General features: G+C 37.3%; 1 protein-coding gene across 2 annotated transcripts in view; it reads left to right on the top strand.

Annotated features, from left to right (window-relative positions):
- THADA (THADA armadillo repeat containing) overlaps nt 1–18,984 on the top strand; it is a 64,952-nt gene that overhangs the window by 24,942 nt on the left and 21,026 nt on the right. For both annotated transcript variants that reach the window (XM_081253792.1, XM_081253791.1), the window contains exons 12-15: nt 1,247–1,398; nt 2,581–2,736; nt 3,458–3,580; nt 9,560–9,683. In XM_081253792.1, the coding sequence (XP_081109918.1) occupies nt 1,247–1,398; nt 2,581–2,736; nt 3,458–3,580; nt 9,560–9,683 (555 nt within the window). The remainder of the gene's footprint in view (nt 1–1,246; nt 1,399–2,580; nt 2,737–3,457; nt 3,581–9,559; nt 9,684–18,984) is intronic.

Below are 18,984 nucleotides of genomic sequence, written 5' to 3' on the forward strand. Positions count from 1 at the left end.
AGAGTTTTTTGGCTGAAGTCATTTCTACAGGCTAAGGATTGATCCCAGTTACGATTATGAGGTTTCCTTTATTACTAGGTTTTAATTCATTTTACCAAGTTTTTATTATTTGGTTGTCAGACTGGAGTAAACGTTTGTGTGTTTTATATAATTTGCTTATTCAAGTGATTGAAATGGTAATTAAAAATTGTTTTAGGCAAGGTTAAAGACAGGTAAATAGGCAGTAGCAAGTATTTGTCTCTGGGAAAGAGATAAAAAATTTAGAAGCATGACCTCAGGAAACAGCTCTCTCTGGTCATTTAGAATAAGCATAAACATCCCATTGAAACTCAGTAACCTTGAAAGAATCACTGCATTGAAGCATAATTTAGTAATTAATATATAAAACGATGATCCTGACTCCTCATGTAAATGTTAAAATTATCATATTCTGTTTAACAAAGCAGGAATATGGTACCCTACACCACATTTTAAGAGTATTTCTAACTAAAATTTAAGTTAAAATCTTTCAATCCTTCAAAGAATAACCATGAGATAGCTGGAAAATTGGATTCCTGTACACAAAAATGAGCCTTATTTATAATTTTTAACAATAATTGTCCTTGCATTTTTGAGAAGCCATCTAAAGCTGAGGATCCGTGAATCTGTTCTGAAGCTAGGCAGTCTTTATTTTAAATCAAGGTGTCCTGTGAGCCAGAGCTCCCTGTCCCCTTAGTAATGGCTGATGTCCTGGCCTCTGAAAGCATCAGGTTCTTCGTGATCCCCCTTTTATCTCCTTTGCTAAGAAGAAACTGTAACTCCAAAATATAGAGAGGTTCAGTGTTTGTTTTTAGAGAAATAATGGTCTTTAGCCACTGAAGTGTTTTTCCTATTTTCGGCTGAAAGTCATTTTAGTTATTTTTATTGTTTTAAATATTTCTTCACTTGATTTTTTTCCTGATTGACTTGATGGTCTGTTTTCTAACTGTCAAGGGAAAGGTAAAAATATCAGCCAAAAATTATGATTTTTTTAAGTTAACAATAAATGGATTATGCTTACTGAAATTATTGATTTAAGAACTATTAAATCCTTTTAAATAATGATTTTATAATAGAAACACTAATTCATGTTAGAATTTAGCTTAAAATGTGATTTTTGTTTCTTGAAATGTTAATTGGAAACATGTGAATTTTGTAGTTTTTAAATAGCACAGTGGTGGTCTTTGTTACTGAGTTTTGAGCCACGAGTAATCTTTTCCATCCTTAGGGTCTTATGACAGCAGAGGGGCTCTGGGAGCTTTGATGGCTTGTCTACGAACAGCTAGAGCTCATGGACATCTTCAGTCTGCAACTGATGCCTGGAGGGACCTTGTGTCCAGTGCAAGAATAAAGCAAGGCTTAATTCATCAGCACTGCCAAGTAAGTAAACAAAATAACTGGGAATTCATATACATGCGGTAGATTGCTTATTCATTTACTCATTTAACAGTGTGATATAGAAGCCCCTACATTATTCCCAGCACTGTTTTAAGGGCTCCATAAGAAGGATGAATAGAAAGGGAAGAGTATAGACATTGTACTCAGGCTACTTAAAGTTTAGTTGAGAGAATAAGGAAACCTGCATAAGACAACTGGAAACTCTTAGAAGACAATGCAGATACAAGTGTACCTTTATGCATAAAGACTGGGGAAGCTTAGAAGAAGAGATTGATCTGATTATAGATGGTGATTGAGTAGGAAAGTGATAAATGTGATCTGAGGAGGGGAAGCACTGGCGCCTACTCAAAATGGAAGGACACAGTAAACAAGGGCTGAAGGGTGACTAAAGACATCGTTTGGCAGGAGTGGAGTATTTTGTCCATTTTATGGAAGCCTCCAATGCTTGGTTGAAGACTTCGGATTTTATCCAGTTGGTAACTGGGAAGCAGAGCCACTCTGCCTCCAGCCAGGAAGTGGCATGAATGGAAACAGAGATGCATTTCCAGAGTGGGAGCAAAAAGAAACCAATGACATGTTCAAGACAGTAATTGGAGAGTGAGATGATGTGGTCCTGGGGCAGAGTGGTCACTGAGAAAAAAGAATGAAGTTGAGCATTACTGTGAAATAAGAATCTCTAAGATTTTTGGGAGGGGGGGGGCGGGTATGCGGGCCTCTCACTGCTGTGGCCTCTCCCATTGCGGAGCACAGGCTCCGGATGCTCAGGCTCAGCGGCCACGGCCCACGGGCCCAGCCGCTCCGTGGCATGTGGGATCTTCCCGGACCGGGGCACGAACCTGTGTCCCCTGCATCGGTAGGCGGACTCTCAACCACTGCGCCACCAGGGATTTTTGACTTTAATAAAATTTTTTTGGCTTTGAAGCCCAAGATTTTTGACTGTAATAAAATACCCAATTTGCACATTTAATAAAATAATTTTATAGGAAATAACCACAGGAACTTTGGGATTATGGAACCTTTCTGAAGTACACGTGGGTAAACTGAGGTTTACCTTCCCTCCCCCCCCACCTTTGGTAGCCTGTGTAAATAATTAAACCCATCAAGTGGTTTAGGCTTTGCTTATTTCATTGAAAAGTTAACATTTTATTGCTTGGTGTATTTTAGGTACGGATCGATACGTTAGGCTTGCTTTGTGAAAGTAATCGAAGCACAGAAATTGTTTCCACAGAAGAAATGGAGTGCATTCAGTTCTTTATCACATACAATCTTAACAGTCAGTCTCCAGGAGTGCGGCAACAGATTTGTTCTCTTCTTAAAAAGGTAAACTTTCTTTTCAGAAAGTGTAGGAAAGTGGTGAACTTTGCTCTGGAATTATTTTTAAAAAGAGCCCAGATCCGAGGAGAGTGTGGGAATAAGGGTCATGGGATTGGACTACCACAGCTCTTCATGGCCCTTCTGTGAACGCTTTGTTCTGTGATTCCATGAAGTTTATATTTGGGGTTAAAATCCAGAGTGAAAAGTCCTTTCACGTTGGTGTAATAAATCAGCCTTGAACTCTCTTTTTGAAAGGAAAAAAAAAAATCTAGCACTGGAGTTTTCAGGGTATAAGGCATTTTAAGTAAACTTTAGTAAGAGGAGGAAGGATGTCTTTGTATTTTTATCGTTCCTGTAAGTGCCTCAAGAAATGGTCATTATTGAATAATTCAGCTTGAATTAATCATCTGACACACTTCTGGGGTGAAGAGTTGGTAGAGAGTAGAAGTGAGTATATCATCTTTAGGTTCATGCCGACCTACGGGAAATAGAACTGTGGCTTTATGACTGTGGATTCTGATTTGCAGTAATATTTGGTTTTTGGTTTTTAAAATGTAAAGGTTAATTTTCTGTCAAAAAGAAACACTGTTTAAATATTGAGTTTAAAAAACAGTACTCCCCTTGCCTGAAGTTTTAGTCTAAAGAGTTTAGAAAGTTCTTCCTTTGCCTTTCAAGCTGATGTTTAAGGTTAATGTGGCTCACGTGTGCTTCATTTTTCTTTTCAAAGTTGTTTTGTAGGATACAGGAAAGTTCTCAGGTACTTTATAAACTGGAACAAAGTAAATCCAAACATGAACCAGAGAATGAGTTAACCAGACAGCACCCTTCTGTATCTTTACAGCAATATAAGGTAGGTGATAGATTTCTAGATACACAGATTTTTAAGAAACCTAAAACAGTTTTGAATAAACATTAAAGAGAAGTAAATACTCTTGGTGAATAGTATTTCTGTGCTTTTTTCCTTCAAGCTGGGTTTTACATATTCCTTCTAGTGCTTTGGAACTTCTCTTAAGGTAGCCTGAGTTGCGGAACCAGTGCTGGACTTGAAGTCTGTTATAGAGTAACATTCTGGGAAAACTGGACAGCTACATGTAAAAGAATGAAATTAGAACACTCCCTAACACCATACACAAAAATAAACTCAGAATGGATTAAAGACCTAAATGTGGGGCTTCCCTGGTGGCGCAGTGGTTGAGAGTCCGCCTGCCAATGCAGGGGACACGGGTTCATGCCCCGGACCAGGAAGATCCCACATGCCGTGGAGTGGCTGGGCCCGTGAGCCATGGCCGCTGGACCTGAGCGTCCGGAGCCTGTGCTCCGCAACGGGAGAGGCCACAACAGTGAGAGGCCCTCGTACCACAAAAACAAAAACAAACAAATAAAAAAAACTGTAGACCTAAATGTAAGGCCAGACACTGTAAAACTCTTAGAGGAAAACATAGGCAGAACACTCTATGACATAAATCACAGCAAGGTCCTTTTTGACCCACCTCCTAGAGAAATGGAAATAAAAACAAAAATAAACAAATGGGACCTAATGAAACTTAAAAGCTTTTGCACAGCAATGGAAACCATAAACAAGACGAAAAGATAACCCTCAGAATGGGAGAAAATATTTGCAAATGAAGCAACTGACAAAGGATTAATCTCCAGAATTTACAAGCAGCTCATGCAGCTCAATATCAAAAAAACAAGCAACCTAATCCAAAAATGGGCAGACAACCTAAACAGACATTTCTCCAAAGAGATATACAGATTGCCAACAAACACATGAAAGGATGCTCAACATCACTAATCATTAGAGAAAGGTAAATCAAAACTACAATGAGGTATCACCTCACACCAGTCAGAATGGCCATCATCAAAAAAATCTACAAACAATAAATGCTGGAGAAGGTGTGGAGAAAAGATAACCCTTTTGCACTGTTGATGGGAATGTAAATTGATACAGCCACTGTGGAGAAGAGTATGGAGGTTCCTTTAACAAACTAAAAGAACTACCATATGACCCAGCAATCCCACTACTGGGCATATACCCTGAGAAAACCCTAATTCAAAAAGAGTCATGGGGGCTTCCCTGGTGGTGCAGTGATTGAGAGTCCGCCTGCTGATGCAGGGGATGTGGGTTTGTGCCCCGGTCCGGGAGGATCCCGCATGCTGCGGAGCGGCTGGGCCCTTGAGCCACGGCCACTGGGCCTGCATGTCCAGAGCCTGTGCTCCGCAACGGGAGAGGCCGCAGCAGTGAGAGGCCCGTGTACTGCCAAAAAAAAAAAAAAGAGTCATGTACCACAGTGTTCATTGCAGCTCTATTTACAATAGCCAGGACATGGAAGCAACCTAAGTTTCCATCAACAGATGAATGGTAAAGAAGATGTGGCACATATATACGATGGAATATTACTCAGCCATAAAAAGAAACGAAATTGAGTTATTTGTAGTAGGTGGATGGACCTAGAGACTGTCATACAGAGTGAAGTAAGTCAGAAAGAGACAAAACAAATACCATATGCTAACACATATATATGGAATCTAAAAATAAAAATTGTTCTGAAGAACCTAGGGACTGGACAGGAATAAAGACTCAGACGTAGAGAATGGACTTGACACGGGGAGGGGGAAGGGTAAGCTGGGACAAAGTGAGAGAGTGGCATAGACATATATACACTATCAATTGTAAAATAGATAGCTAGTGGGAAGCAGCTGCATAGCACAGGGAGATCAGCTCGGTGCTTTGTGACCACCTAGAGGGGTGGGATAGGGAGCGTGGGAGGGAGACGCAAGAGGGAGGAGATATGGGGAATGTATGTATATGTATAGCTGATTCACTTTGTTATAAAGCAGAAACTAACACACTATTGTAAAGCAAGTATACTCCAATAAAGATGTTTAAAAAAAGAATAACATTAATGAGCTAGCCTCGATGTTTTACAGCTTATGTGAGCCAGATGAATTTAGTACTTTAAAAAGTAATTGGCAGCCCTGATTCCTCCACCCGTTCCTGGGGTAGATGACTGCTGCATCTGAGCCTGTTTCCCCTTTCGTCTAACATGACTTAACAGTGGCTTGATGTTTGTGACTCCTGGCCCACGGTCCAGTTACAGAGCTTCCTCTCTACCCTGTTTTGGAATGAACTTGAAGAATAGGACTGGATTTCAGGGCACCAGGTTAATGTCATGGATGGATCCCCAGATATAGCAGCTCCAGTCTGGGCCAGGGCTCAGCTTGACAACCTTCAATTTCTGTCCCATCAGAACAGAATGAGCTTTTCACTGGTTTCTTACTCCAAATCTTTCCTCTCAGAAGCAGATGCTTATTTTCTCCTAAGACCCAGATAGAGGACAGAGCTCATCTATTTTATTTCATTTAGGGAAACAAGTATAATAAACGATATATTGGAACCATGTTATACTTATCACCTACTAAAGGTTAAAAATCATCTAAAGAAGAACATTCCTATACAAAGGCTGAAATCAGCTTCATCTTTGTAAAATCTCAACAAAAGATGAGAAAGTCACAACCTAAACTTGAAGGACATGATTAGTAACAATTCTGCCACCGACTACTTGGCTTACTTTCATGAGTCTACTTAGCTATAAGTGGGATGAGTAACCTCTCTGAAAAGGTTGGTTTTGAGGACTAAACAAGAAATGTTCTTTGCAAACTCTAAGTCACTCTAAAAAGCCTTCCTGGGTATCATTAAAAGTAACTAGAGTATATATTGAGCGTTTACTGTGTGTGTGTGTAACAGTTATATTTTAGCTCTTTTTAGATCATTGCTAGATGATCTCAGAAACACCTTACTTCTTTTTGCAGGGGATAAAATGACATTTGTGAAATCTCAATTAGGTACTTACAAACACAAAACTGATTTTGTGGTTTGACATTCTGAATGTTCATGTATGCGTGGTTTCTTCGTTTTGCTTATGAATATATATATTTTTGAAAACTAGTCCTTTAGAGTCTTGATCTGAGTCAGTCTCATAGTTCTGATATTTTCTCCCACCTGTAGGCTCTTTTGGTTTTTGGAGGTTGCAACTTTGGAACTGTTGTATCATCGTCATTAGAATAGTGGGTGTCGCATGCGGTGTGTGGTGGACTCAGTGCCAGTCAACAGACTAAGTGCTGGGAGAAGAGAAGGCTATGAGTGGGAAAAAGTGTCTTCTAGTCTAATGAAGGAGGTTATTTCATACCTAAATAATAGCTAGAATACTTAAAAATATGTTAGCTAGAGTACTTTCAAGTATAAAATGCCTTATATCCGTGTTCTCCTTTAATCTTTAATGGTGAAATTGTGAGATAGGCATTATTATCCTCACTTAACAAGTGAGATAAATGAAGCTTGGAAAAGTTGAATGAGCAAACTATCCAAGGGTCCTCAGCCAGGAAGTGGTAGAGCCTGACTACAATCCAGATCTGCTCTGGACAACCAAATCGGAATAGTTTCTTCCCTAGTACCAGCTTGAGGGAAGGCTTGGAGGTAAGAGAGTACAGGGAAAATTTGGAGAATGGTGAATTCACTGGTATGAGTGACATATAAGATACTTGAGGGACAGAGGATTTTGTTTTTTGGCCACGCCCCACAGTATGTGGGATCTTAGTTCCCCGGCCAGGGATCAAACCCATGCCCCTTGCATTGGAAGCACAGAGTCCTTTTTTTGTTTGTTTTTAACTATTTGGTTTTTTTAAAAAATATTTATTTATTTATTTGGCTGTGTCGGGTCTTAGTTGTGGCATGCAGGATCTTCCGTTGCAGTGCACAGGCTCTTTGTTGTGGCGTGCAGGCTTCTCTCTCATTGTGGTATGTGGGCTCTGGAGTACATGGTCTCTCTAGTTGTGGCACGTGGGCTCTAGAGCACTTGGGCTCAGTTGTTGCAGCACGCGAGTTCCACAGCATATGGGATCTTAGTTCCCCAATGAGGGATCAAACTCGTGTTCCATGCTTTGGAAGACAGATTCTTAACCACTGGACCACCAGGGAAGTCCCCGGACAGAGGAATTGAATAATGGGAAATGAGTTAGAAAATCAGTTTGGAGATGGGTAGCAGAGAGTTTTGAATGCTAGGCCATGGTATCTGGAATCCTCACCAAGGGCCATTAAAAGGGACTAGAGCATATATTGAGCCCTTACTATGTGTGTAGTACAGTGTGTTCAGGACATAAATGTCTAAATTGTGGTTCCTGCCTCCATTGTGGTTACAGTCTGGTTGAGGGAAAGAACAACTATATCTGAAAATACAATTGACACTGCAGTTAGGATAAGATAAATCCTAAAGGATGAACTTGTTGCCATTTAATGTGAATACTATACTACTCATTTATAATTAACACTAGTTTAACTAGGATATTTTCAATAACTACCCTATTCCTTTGAAACCCAATAGAATTAATACACTAGTAAACTCTTATTTAGGGCTTGTAAGGGCCTACAGGATAAATCCCCAAGATTGTATGTCCTTGACCAAGGAAATGAATGCAGAAATCCTATCTAAAGATGGTTGGGACTAGGGCTGCTTATATGCTGCTTAGTTATAAATATATGTTGTCAGGGCATAGCAGTGTATGAGAGGCTTGAGAATCACAGCTTTTCCTTATATGTTTTTCCTTTGGCCTTAGGGAGAAATTATTTTTTTTTTTTAATTAGAGGAAGAAGACTTTATCCTGGATAAACTATTTCCCACATTGCTTTTTTTATTGCATTTCACTAAAAGTTTTCATTTCTAATCATTTGTATAAACAGAAAGGTGGAATAGGAGTCTCAGAGAGGCAGATAGAAGACAGTGGAATAGCTAGATCTTTGTCATGAAATATGTCATTATAGCCAGATATCAAGTATTTATCAAATGTATCAAGTAGTATATATTGGATATATCTTTGGTCATTTTAAAACTTTAAAAAAAAAGTATATATACCTTTGATGCCTGAATGCTTCTGGTGAAGAAAATCAGTATTCATACAACTTTAATACAAGTCAGGGCAGAATGGATCATGTTTTCACCAGAAAAATGTTTTTTCTGGTCTGGACTACGTTTAGAACTGTACTTTTTGTTGTTGTTGTTGTTGTTGTTTTTTAACTTAAATCAGGTATAATTGACATAATAGTTTCAGGTGTACAATACAGTGGTTAGACATTTGTATCTACTGGGACATGATTACCACATTAGGTCTAGTTAACATTTGTCACCATACAAAGTTAGAAAAAGGTTTCTTTCTTAGCAACTTTCAAATATACAATGTAGTAGTATTAACTATAGTCACTCTATTGTACATTACATCCCATGGCCTATTTATTTTATTTTATATCTGGAAGTTTGTATCTTTTGACTCTCTTCACCCATTTTTCCAAATCCTCCTGCACCCGACCCTTGGCAACCACCAGCCTGTTCTCTGTATTTATGAGGTTGGTTTTTGTTTTTGTTTTTAATTTTTTAATTCTATATAAAAGAGAGATCATTAAGTCTTTGTCTTTTTCTGTCTGATTTATTTATCTGTTTATCCATCCTTGGACACTTATGCTGTTTCTATATCTTGACTGTTGTAAATAATGCTGCAGTGAACATGGGGGCACACATATCTTTTTAAATTAGTGTTTTCGTTTTCTTCTGTCCTTCTTGTTGACTCTATAAAGATAGGGTTCACTGAAGTCATGAGCTCATGGTCAAGGGTGCCAATCTGAATTGTCAAGCAAAGTGAACAACTAGTATTGTTTTAAAATATCTTTTCTCTCCAAATTAGAAAAAAATTCACTCTTCAGAGTAATAGTAGTGATACTTTCAAGATAACCTATTGTGAGTTAGCTCAATTATACTTACTGTAAATTTTTTTTTTTTAGAATTTCATGTCATCCATTTGCAACAGTCTTTTTGAAGCATTATTTCCTGGCTCTTCCTACCCAACTAGATTTTCAGCTTTAACCATTTTAGGCTCAATAGCTGAAGTTTTTCCTGTGCCAGAAGGTAAGTTTTCAATCATGTTTGGGGAAGGTATTTGTTTTCTTGCAAGACATGCTTTTTCAATATTTTGTTTTACTTGAAGTTTCAGGTTTGTTGTCTTTTGTTTAGATTCTTATGGGAGGTGTTAGTCTGATTATATAATTCTTATTTGGACATAATTCAATTTGCCAGTAAGGGGCATAAGGGAGAGAAACTTTTCAGTGATTGTTATTTGCTGACCCGAAACTAGAGTCATGGATTATGCTTATTATGAGATGAGTTGCTGCCCTCTCTCCCCTAATTTGTGTGTTGCTACTTTAGGATAGTGCCCAATCTGTTCTCTAAGTTTAAAAAATTAAAATAATAATAGTTTCTCTTATGTATAACATTCCTCAGTGAGTCTCTGTGGTTAAAATGTGGTTTCCCTTATATGCTGTCTGTTTCATAAGTCTGAATCTGGTTTTGGAAAGACAATATAGGGATGTCATTTCCAGGCATTCTGGTTTAATCATACACTTTGTATCTCCTCTGTGGGGTGCTCAACAGGATGAATATTTAACTTCTTTCTTTGCGTTGTTTTATTTTCCTTTTTTTTTTAAGTTTTAAAAAAATTTTATTTATTTATTTATTTTTGGCTGTGTTGGGTCTTCATTAATGCACACAGGCTTTCCCTAGTTGCCACGAGTGGGAGCTACTCTTCGCTGCACTGCATGGGCCCCTCATTGCAGTGGCCTCTCCCGCCGTGGAGCACAGGCTCCAGATGCACGGACTTCAGCAATTGTGGCTCGCGGGCTCTAGAGCGCAGGCTCAGTAGTTGTGGCGCACAGGGCTCAGCTGCTCCACAGCATGTGGGATCTTCCCAGACCCGGGCTCGAACCCGTGTCCCCTGCATAGGCAGGTGGATTCCCAACCACTGCGCCACGAGGGAAGCCCTTATTTTCCTTTTTGACAAGAAATGATTCTTTTTATCTCCATACATGAATGTATGTGTATTTTAATGATGATTTCTTGTTTGTGCTCAGTCTTCCTTGATGGTGGACAAACAGGAAAATGTACTGCTCTTTTGGAGGGAATGGCCAAAGGACCAGGAAGCTTTACACTATAGTTGGATTTTTTTTTTTTTTTAGTTTAAATTTTTAGGCAAAGTATAATTTTTTGGCAGTTATTTGCTGTTAATACAGACTTGCTTCATTTGAAGAAAACCATTTTTGCTTCATTTGAAGAAAACCATTTTTTTCAAGTTTTTGTTTTGAAAAAGTTGAAACTAACAGCAAAGTTTCAAGAATAGTTCAGTGAATAAACTAACAACAAAGTTTCAAGAATAGTTCAGCCATGAACCCTCTACTTAGATTCATAAATTATTCTTTTGCGATATTTGCTTTACCTCACTGTTTCTCTCTCATTAATTTTCTTTTTTCAAAGAATTTTTTATTTTATTTTTGGGTCTTCATTGCTGTGTGTGGGCTTTTCTCTAGTTGTGGAGTGAGGGGGCTACTCTTCGTTGCGGTGCGTGGGCTTCTCATTGTGGTGGCTTCTCTTGTTGCGGAGCATGGGCTCTAGGCGCAAGGGTTCAGTAGTTGTGGCACTTGGGTTCAGTAGGTGTGGCTCGCGGGCTCTAGAGCGCAGGCTCAGTAGTTGTGGCGCACGGGCTTAGTTGCTCCACGGCATGTGGGATCTTCCCAGACCAGGGCTCGAACCCGTGTCCCCTGCCTTGGCAGGCAGATTCTTAACCACTGTGCCACCAGGGAAGCCCTCTCATTAATTTTCTAACCATAACACAATGATCAACTTCAGGAATTAATGTTGATACAATGCTGTTATCTAATATACAATCCATATTCAAATTGTACCAGTTGTCCTAATAAGTGGCTTTTTGTAGAAAAAAATTTTTTCCTCACAATCCAGGAACCAGTCTAAGATCACACATTGCATTTAATTGTTATGCGTCTTGAACCTCTTCAATTTGGAAATTTTCTTATTTCGTGACATTAACATTTTGGAAGAATATCTCTCAGTTTGGGTTTGTCTGATTGTTTTCTTATGACTTGATTCATGTTATGCATTTTTGGCAGGAATACTGCATAGGTGATGTAGTTTCTTTCTCAGGGCATGATAACAGGAGATACATGATGTTAGTTTGTCCCGTTATTCTTGATAAATTGGATCACCTGATTAAGTAAGTGTAGTAGGACAAAAAATGACCTCCAAAAGAAACCCATACCAAATCCTTAGAACTCGTGAATGTGAACCTTATTTATTTAAACCTTACTTATTTAGGGGTTTTTGTAGATATGATTAAGTTAAAGATCTTAAAATGAGATAATCATGGATTATCTGGATGGGCCTTAATGCCATTGCAAGTGGCATTGTAAGAGGGAGGTAGAGGGAAATGTGACAAAAAGAAAAGGAGGAGTCATTGTGACAGTGGTGATAGAGATTGGCGTGCTGTGGCTATAAGCCAGGGAATTCTGGCAGCCACCAGATGCTGAAAGAGACGAGGAATGAATTCTCCCTTAGAGACTCGAGAGAGAGCCTGGCCCTACAGACACCTTGATTTCAGACTTCTGACTTCCAGAACTGTGAGAAAATAGATTTCTGTGGTTTTAAGCCACCAAGGTCATGGTAATTTGTTACAGCATCCACAGAAAATGAATACAGGAGTACCCATCAGTTTAGGGAATTTCAGTGGTACTACAACTGAATTTAGAAAATAAGGTTTTACCTGAGAGTGATTGATTATCCATTTAACAAAAAGTTTTCTGTGCATTCCTATATTTATAGTTACACCTAGTTGTGTGGGAAATATCTAGGCTGAATTATACTGGTAATTTTTCAATTGAGAGAATAGTTTAATATATTTAAATATACTTTAAAAGTGAAAAACCTGTGTCATCTTTCTAATGAATGAGTCATGTATAATCGGGCAGTGACTGATGGCACAGTAATGATGTTAATTAAACAACTGGGAAGTAGTGTAAATAGAGCAAACCATACTGTACCCATTAACTGTAAAGGAGGCTAAAGAAGCATGACTGAAAAATACAGGATAGGAAATGTAAACTCATTCTTCATCTTTATCTCAAGAATTCTAATGTAGGTTTTTATATTATTTTATAGAAAGACTGTGATTTGGGATTAGTTAAAATGGCTTTTGCTTTTCCTCAAGTATGTCCCAGTTCAAGAAGAATAAGCCACATGCATCTTTCTCATTTGGAATAAAATGTCACAGTATTCATGGTGAAAAATTGGATTCCACAATTAGATTAAACGGGTTTGTTCAACAAATAATTTATTTTTTTTTTATTTTTTTTTTTTTTGCGGTATGTGGGCCTCTCATTGTTGTGGCCTCTCCCGTTGCGAAGCACAGGCTCCGGACGCGCAGGCTCAGCAGCCATGGCTCACGGGCCCAGCCGCTCCGCGGCATGTGGGATCTTCCCGGACCGGGGCACGAACCCGTGTCCCCTGCATCGGCAGGCGAACTCTCAACCACTGCGCCACCAGGGAAGCCCCAACAAATAATTTATTTAGTGCCAAGGATACACAATACACAAAACAGAGTGCTTCCCATTTTAGAGCTTAGACTTTAGTGAATATAGACAGACTAAGTAAGTCAACAAGTGATAACATAGAATTTCAGATGGAGATAAGTAGTATGAAAAAATATTTCAAGAAGAAAAGTGCAGGGAAGTATAGAGTGCCTGGGAGTTTGGGAGTAATAGCTCTTTCATACAATGGTGTCAGAGAAGGCTTCCAATTTGAGCAGAGCTCTTAACTAACCAATGGGTCAAAGGGGAAATTAGAAAATACTTTGAGAGGAAAGAAAACAAAAACACAACTTACCAAAACTTATAGGATGAAGCAAAAGCAGTGCTAATAGAGAGATTTATATAACTGTAAATGCCTACATTATGTAAGAAAAAAGATCTCAAATCAATAACCTAACTTTTATACCTCATGGAATTAGAAAAAGAAGAGTACACTTACCCCACAGCTACAGAAAGAAGGAAGTAATAAAGATTAGAATGGAGATAAATGAAATAGAGAACAGAAAAACAATACAGAGGATCAACAAAACCAAAAATTGTTTTTTTTTAAGATCAACAAAATTGACAAAGTTTAAGCTATACTAAGAATAAAAAAAAATGTAAATCACTAAAATCAGAAATAAAACTAGAGACATTTCTACTGACCTTACAGAAATAAAAAAGATTATAAAACAGTACTGTGAACAATTATATTGTATTTCTAATAAATTAGGTAACCTACATGAAATGGACAAATTCCTAGTAATATACAAATTGCTGACTCAAGAAGTAAAAAATTTGAACAGACCTATAACAAATAAAGAGATGGAGTCAAAAGCCTCTCAAAAGAAAAGCTCTCAGCAAAGAAAAGTCCAAGGGGAGTGGCTTCATTGGTATATTCTGCCAAACATTTAAAGAAGAATTAATGCCATTGCTTCTCAAACTTCAAAAAAATTGGAGAGGAAGGAACATTTCCTAACTCATTCTATGAAGCCAGCATCACTCTGATACCACAAGAAAAGAAAACTACAGCTGTATCTTTTATGAATATAGATGCAAAAATTCTCAAGAAAATACTAGAAAACCAAATCCAACAGCATATTAAAAGTATTATATACCATGACTAAGTAATGCAAGGGTGTTTCAGCATAAGAAAATATAGTAAATGTAATACACCACATTAGAACAAAAGAAAAAAAACATAATCTCAATGGAGAAAAAGTATTGACAAAATTCCACACCCTTTTAGACAAACACTTAGCAAACTAGGAATAGAAGAGAACTTCCTCAATATGATAAAGGACATTCATGAAAAGCCCATAGACAACACCATATTCAATGGTGAAAGACCGAAAGCCCCTCCCCTATGATCAGGAGCAAGACAAAGATGCTCACTTTCACTGCTGCTATTCACTGTTGTACCAGAAGTTTTAGCCAGAGGAATTAGGCAGGAAAAAGAAAGGAAAAGTGTCCGAATTGGAAAAGAAGAGGCAGATTTGAGCAGAGGTGTGATTGAAGTGACAAAAACTTCATTTGCTTGCCCTATGAAGTTCACAGGGTTGGACTAACTTGCGAGTTAAGATTAAATGAACTCACATGCTGATTTATATTGAGCAACATTTCTCTAATTAAGCATAGAAATGTTTTCAGGTATTAAAGGGGTTAATTCATTAAATGTTAAAGTTTCTTCACATCCTGCTATGAAATCCATTATTCCCATAGGTTTAGTCTTAGCCTTAAGAATTAAATAGATTTGGTGACTGTCATCATTCTTTAGTGATAGTTTTTCTGTTAATTTCTTTGTTGGTTGAAATTCATCTTTTTTTGAGAAGAGTTTTTGGGAAAATGTAGTTCTTAATTTCTTGCACATTCAAAAATGTTTATATTGCTGTTACACTTGATACTGGAATGGGATTTTGATGTGTAGATTTTCATCACCCCTTTTCTCCCTAAGGATTTGGTAAGCATTGCTCCACTATCTTCTAGCACTACATACTGCTGCAGCAAAGAGTGAAGCCAGCCTGATTTTTTCCACGTTGTAGATGAATTGAACTTTTTGCCTGAATGGCAAAAAGATTCCTTCTTTACTGTTGATGCCCAGGAATGGTATTAGGATATGCCTTTTTTTTTTCAATAAATATAATTGTTTATTTCAATGGTTGATAATGTAAATGTTACTTTAAAAAAATCAACCTGTTCACACATTTGTATATTAAACACTGAAATGATTATTCCATATTGATAGTAATTTTAACCTTTTTTTGTAAGTAATAGTCAATCTTTATTAAAAAAAACTGGGGGTAATATTCTTATAATAGACTGTGAGCAATGCAGATACCGCAACTTATCCATCAATTATGATTATCTGTGTTATAATAGGAAATTCACAGAGTAATCCACCTACTCAGATATTTATTTGAGGGAGACCTAACATTCTGTTTTGTTTACATCACTGCCTCCTCTTCCATCCTCCACTCTGATTCTTTCAGTCAACCAAACCTAAGTGCAAGTAATACATGTAGTTGAATGGGTGCCTAGGGAAAACTACATATTTGAATAAGATTCAAATCAAACAGGCAGATTTTTAAATTATTTAAAGGATATGTCATTGTATTGATTATTCTATGTCAGTTCACCTAAGACATGGTAGGACTTTGAATTCTAGGACAAAGTTTATGAAGGTTTTTTTAAAAATATGTATTCCTGAATTTGTTTGTACTTGTTTATTTGAAAAATAACTTAGGTATCTTGTATATAATACATAACTTTTTGAAAGAGAATGAAATAGTTTTAAACAAATTTTTAAAAACTACTTATTTCCTTTCGTCTGTCTCTAGGTATTTTTTGATTTCCTCTTTGATTTCTTCAGTGATCCATTGGTTGTTTAGTAGCATATTGTTTAGCCTCTGTGTGTTTGAATTTTGCAATTTTTTTCTTGTAGTTGATTTCTAGCCTTATAACGTTGTGGTCAGAAAAGATGCTTGATGTGATTTCAGTTTTCTTAAATTTACCAAGGCTTGCTTTGTGGCCTAGCACGTAATTTATCCTGGAGAATGTTCCATGTGCTCTTGAAAAGAATGTGGACTCTGCTTCTTTCGGATGGAATGCTCTTTAAATATCAATTAAGTCCATCTGGTCTAATGTGTCATTTAAGTCCTGTGTTTCCTTACTGATTTTCTGTCTGGATAATCTGTCCATTGATGTAAGTGAGGTGTTAAAGTCCCCCACTATTATTGTGTTACTGCCAATTTCTCCTTTTATGTCTGTTAACATTTGCCTTATATATTGAGGTGCTCCAATATTGGGTGCATATATATTTACAGTTGTTATATCTCCTTCTTGGATTGATCCTTTGATCATTATGTAGTGTCCTTCTTTGTCTCCTGTGACAGTCTTTATTTTAAAGTCTATTTTGTCTGATGCTAGTATTGCTACTCTGGCTTTCTTTTGATTTCCATTCATGTGGAATACCTTTTTCTGTCCCCTCACTTTCAGTCTGTATGTGTCTCTAGATCTGTATGAGTTTCTCATAGGCAGCATATATATGGGTCCTGTTTGTGTATCCATTCAGCCAGTCTGTGTCTTTTGGTTGGAGCATTTAGTCCATTTACATTTAAGGTAATTATTGATATGTTTATTGATATGTTATGTTCTTATTGCCATTTTATTAATTGTTTTGGATTTGTTTTCGTAGGTCTTATTTTCCCCCCTTTTGTTTTTATGGTAAAACTTTTATGATAAAAACTCTTCAGAAAGTAGGCATAGAGAGAAAAAACCTCAACATAATAAAGGCCATATATGACGGACCCACAGCTAACATCATACTCAATGGTGAAACACAAAAAGCATTTCCTCTAAGATCAGGAACAAGACAAGGATGCCCACTCTCACCACTTTTATTCAATGTAGTTTTGGAAGTCCTAGCCACAGCAGTCAGAAAAAGAAAAAGAAATAAAAGGAATCCAAATTGGAAAAGAAGTAAGACTGTTACTGTTTGCAGATGACATGTTGCTATACATAGAAAATCCTAAAGATGCTACCTGAAAACTACTAGAGCTCATCAATGAATTTGATAAAGTTGCCAGATAAAAAATTAATATACAGAAATCTGTTATATTTCTATACACAAACAATGAAATATCAGAAAGAGAAATTAAGGAAACAATCCCATTTATCACTGCATCAAAAAGAATAAAATACCTAGGAATAAACCTACCTAAGTAGGCAATAGACCTATACCCCCCCCCAAAACTGTAAGACAGTGATGAAATTGAAGATGACACAAACTGATGGAAAGGTACACCATTTTCTTGGAAGAATCAATAATGTTGAAATGACCATACTACCCAAGGCAATCTACAGATTCAGTGCAATCCCTATCAGATTACCACAGTACTAGAATAAAAATTTTTTAAGTTTGTATGAAAACACGAAAGACCCCCAAACAGCCAAAACAATCTTGAGAAAGAAGAACAGAGCTGGAGGAATCACTTTTCCTGACTTCAGACTATACTGCAAAGCTACAGTCATCAAAAAATATGGTACTGGCACAAAAAGAGACACATAGATGAATGGAACAGGATAAAAAGCCCAGAAATAAACCGATGCACTTATGGTCAGTTAATCTGCAACAAAGGAGGCAAGAATATACAATGGAGAAAAGACATTCTCTTCAATAAGTGGTGCTGGGAAAACTGGACAGCTACCTGTAAAAGAAAGAAATTAGAACATTCTCTAACACCATATACAAAAATAAACTCAAAATGGATTAAAGACCTAAATATAAGACTAGATACTATAAAACTCTTAGAGGAAAACATTGGCAGAACACTCTTTGACATAAATTGCATGATATTTTATGGGTCCGTCTCTTAGAGTAATGGAAATAAAAACAAATAAACAAATGGGACCTAATTAAACTTAAAAACTTTTGCACAACAAAGGAAACCACAAACAAAATGAAAAGACAACCTACAGACTGGGAGAAAACATTTGCAAATGATGCTACTGACAAGGGATTAATTTCCAAAATATACAAACAGCTCATATAACTTAATATCAAAAAAACAAACAACTCAATCAAAAAATGGGCAGAAGACATAAATAGACATTTCTTCAAAGAAGACATACAGATGGCCAACTGACACATGAAAAGATTCTCAGTGTCGCTAATTATTAGAGAAATGCAATCAAAACTACAATGAGCAGGAATTCCCTGGCGGTCCAGTGGTTAAGACTCTGTGCTTCCACTGCAGGGGGCCTGGGTTCGATCCCTGCTCAGGGAACTAACATCCTGCAAACCCAAGCTGTGTGGTGTGGCAAAAAAAAAAAAAAAAAAAAAATACTACAATGAGATATCACCTGACACCAGTCAGAATGGCCATCATTAAAAGGTCTACGAATGCTGGAGAGAGTGTGGAGAAAAAGGAACCCTCCTATACTGTTGGTGGGAATATAAATTGGTGCAGCCACTATGGAGAACAGTATGGAGATTCCTTTAAAAACTAAAAATAGACCTACCATATGATCCTGCAATCCCACTCCTGGGTATATATCGGGAAATGACAAAAACTCTAATTCAAAAAGATACATATACCTCAGTGTTCACAGCAGTACTGTTTACAATAAGAAAACATGGAAACAACCTAAATGCCCATTAACAAATGAATAAAGAAGATGTGGTGTGTGTGTACATAGACATACACACACACACACACACACACACACACAATGGAATACTACTGAGCCATAAAAAAGAAAGAAATAATGCCATTTGCAGCAACATGGATGAACCTAGATAT

This window comes from Mesoplodon bidens (assembly GCF_964165515.1).
Source record: "Mesoplodon bidens genome assembly, chromosome: 14".
In the NCBI taxonomy this organism is placed as follows: domain Eukaryota; kingdom Metazoa; phylum Chordata; class Mammalia; order Artiodactyla; family Ziphiidae; genus Mesoplodon; species Mesoplodon bidens.